The 3,329-nt window shown below is 39.1% G+C and overlaps 1 protein-coding gene across 1 annotated transcript; it reads left to right on the forward strand.

Moving 5' to 3' along the window:
* The first annotated feature begins 1,223 nt into the window (after positions 1–1,223).
* On the forward strand, positions 1,224–1,802 carry LOC148870106 (putative pentatricopeptide repeat-containing protein At1g17630). Its single transcript, XM_088969952.1, has one exon. It carries the CDS (start codon positions 1,224–1,226, stop codon positions 1,800–1,802), a length of 579 nt encoding a protein of 192 aa, XP_088826078.1.
* The last annotated feature ends 1,527 nt before the right edge of the window (positions 1,803–3,329 follow it).

The raw sequence follows: 3,329 nt of genomic DNA on the forward strand, positions 1-3,329 counted from the left end.
ACAGCCAGAGTGGCGGGCCTAACCACCAACCAGCAACACCTGCCTTAACTTTTGAAGCTAGCAAATGAGCAGAGACATTGAGCTCACACCTCATAAACTGAAAAGAAGTGGAGCCACTCTGGAGCTTAGCTATAGATATCACGAAGCAATGGCCAGACATCAGGAGAGCAATTGAAGCCCTGACTACACAGATTTTTAACAACTGAGACGAGGGAGTCACAAAATATTAAAAGATTCTTCAAACCCAGGTCTTTTGCACTAATTAAGGCAGCATTCAAGGATGGAAAAATTCTCAGCAAACTCTGCTGACTGAACTTTACAAGCTCCACACTTGGACAAAACAAAATGAACTAGATCTGTTCCTAATCAAAAAACCAAACCCACTCGAGGTTGCATGAGAAAAGCTTCCATTTGTGTTGACAAAAATGGCATCCGCAGGAATTGATTTGTTGACTACTCTTGGCCCAGCCCCACTAATGGGGGGGGGGGGGAACATCCTATTGATTCTTGAAATGAAACTGCCCTCACTTCCTTCATCAACATTCATTTTGGGATTTCCCAATGGACCACAATATTATAGCAGAAAATTCAATAATGAAATCATCTTTGGTAACACCTTTGTGGTTAGGATTCACTGCTTGGTTCATCCACCACTTCCACCAATCTGCAAATGAAGAGAACTTGTTTGGTTCCAAGTAGAAAAGGCTAATACTACACCCAAACCAAGCAGCTAGAGCATAATCACAATCAAAAAGGCTAGGGCAGGAATTATACTTTCAAGGGCTCTTTCACATAATGTACATAGGCTACCAGCTCGGTTTTAACTGCTACACACTATTGTGACAGCACTTCCATATGAAGTTCTTTATTTTTGGGGGAGTACATAAGACCCAAGTTTTCTTCCCCTATTGCACAGATGAAACAGAATTCATATTCTCACTGTTAGGACCTGCTAGCAGCTTGTAGGGTGTTTGGTAGGCTGATTTGACTGAAAAATTACCTCTTGGATCAGCCATCCAAATCAGCTTATCTGGCACACCCATTCTGGGAAGATCAAGGTAAGTATGTAATCCGATGTAGGAGAATCAAAGATTGCTTGAATCTTCCTTTTGTCCTAATTAATCATGTAAGTGGTGATCTATGATATCTGGAATCTGGACTTTTATCATTTTTGGATGACAATGTTTGCCGGTTAAGGAGGCGGCCGGCCATCATATCCAGGCATGCTGAAGAGGTGGCCGACCATCATATCCTTGGGTCTTATGAGGTTATTTGACAGTATGAGAATGAGAAGCAATGGTTCTACTATTGAAGCAGTGGCTTTGGTTTTATCCGTTTGTGCAAATTCATATTCATTGGACAAGGGTAAGGAGATCCATTGTTATGTTATTATGAGTCGATTCCAAGACTATGCATTTGTGCAAAACTCGCTTATATCCATGTATGGGAAACATGGAGATATTGAGGATACTAAGAAAATATTCTCTGAAATCAAAGTGAAGAGCTTAGTGAGTCGGAATGCAATGATATCCTCTTATGTAGAAACTAGCTTTTGTGACAAGGCATTGGAGCTTTTCTCATACTTGGAGAACACAGAGGACAACCAACTGCCCAGACCCAATTTGATAAGTTGGAGTACACTCATTGATGGTTTATCTTCCCAGGGGTGGCGAGATGAGTCCCTGGAACTCTTTCGTCAATGCTGCATTTTGGTGTCATGCCAAATTCAATCACAATTGCCAACATTTATCAGTTTGTGCAGATTTAGCAATGCTAGGTCTTGGAAGGGAGATTCATGGTAATGTGGTCAGAAGTTTGATGGATAAGAACATCTTGGTGAGTAATAGACTGGTAAATATGTATATAAAATGTGGCAGTCTCATAAGGAGCTATGCATCCTTATGTGGAGGCTTTATGCCTCCTCAAGAGGATCTCATCTTTTGTTTTCTTCAATTTTCTTTTTATGAAAGATGTTTTGTATTAAGAAGAATAAAGATGCATAACACTAGCTGAAAGGGGGGATCCTATTGAATTGAAGACAAGTCACCCTGGCCCAAACCTCATTTCCTTTCCCATCCCTTTCCTTTCCTTTTTTGATGCATACCTTAGAGGCATCAACACCTCCCGCATGCATCTTAGGGCGTTTTGGGGGTGCCTTGCTTGGTGGTGCGCCTCCATACATACATTTCCCTATGCCTTTTAAAACATTGGTGTAAACCTAAGCAAGATTGGAATTGATTTGTTACCATTACTTGTAAAATTATAAAATTTAGGAGTTTTTATTGATTCCCCCACATATCATGAATTTTTATTGGTTTGTACAGTTGGGAACATTGACAGGTGGGAGAATCTATCAAAATACAGGAGGGGGCATTGTACCATAGGTGGGGTTTTGGTAAATAAAACCGAAAATCCAACAAAATTTATGCGGTGGGGAAAACCATAAATTTCCCTAAAATTTAATTAGACTTGATGCTAATATTTTATTTCATCCATATTGAGCTTCATTTTCCTGCTTATTTAGCATTTCTAGGAATCCACAAGTTCAGATAGTTTTAGCTTATATCCTATTGCCTCATGCTAGAATAACACTTTCATTTTTTTCTTGTCTTGGTTATTAGATCATTTGTTTGTTGCACTTTATGTTTTTCTTAAAGAAAGTGGAATATATTGTTTTAACAACATGGAGAAAAAGATTTTGTTAGGGAAAGAGATAAGTGAAATAAAAAGCAAGCAGAAAATAGGGGCGAACAGATTATCAGACAAACATGGCAAAGGTGGATGGCTACTCTACAGAGTGGGATGGGTCATTCTAGTCCCACCTCCCTATCAGTCATAAAGGGCATGTCCTTTGTTAGTGGAAGAACCAGAAGACGAGATAGATTCAGTGGATTGCCCTAATAGCTTTGAAGGGGAGGTTAGGGAATCTAATTTGTTTTTGGATGAGGCCCATAGCCTAAGTAAAATCTTTCTTTTGAGCCAAGAGGTGGCCTGTGAGGCTCAAGTTACCAAGGGATTTAGGTTGGTTTTTCTAAGTTGCAAAGAGTATGATGAGGATTTATTTATTTATTTATTTATTTTTATCAGTAAGGATAAATTTTATTAAACTTCGAATTGAAGGAATTACATCAAGGTGGAAAATTCTCCACTAGGAAAGACTTTAGATTTTTTGCCCAAAAAAATTGTTGTCTTGTAGTCCCTTGTTTAGCCAATGTGTCTACCATTCCATCTGTTATTCTCCTCAAACATCTAAAAGCAACGTTCATCTCTCTTGCTAAGGATTCTATTTCATAGATTGTATGCATGTAAACCCATGTGATGAGGCTGCT

This window comes from Nelumbo lutea, chromosome 2 (assembly GCF_056320005.1).
Source record: "Nelumbo lutea isolate HS-2025 chromosome 2, American lotus-T2T, whole genome shotgun sequence".
NCBI lineage: Eukaryota > Viridiplantae > Streptophyta > Magnoliopsida > Proteales > Nelumbonaceae > Nelumbo > Nelumbo lutea.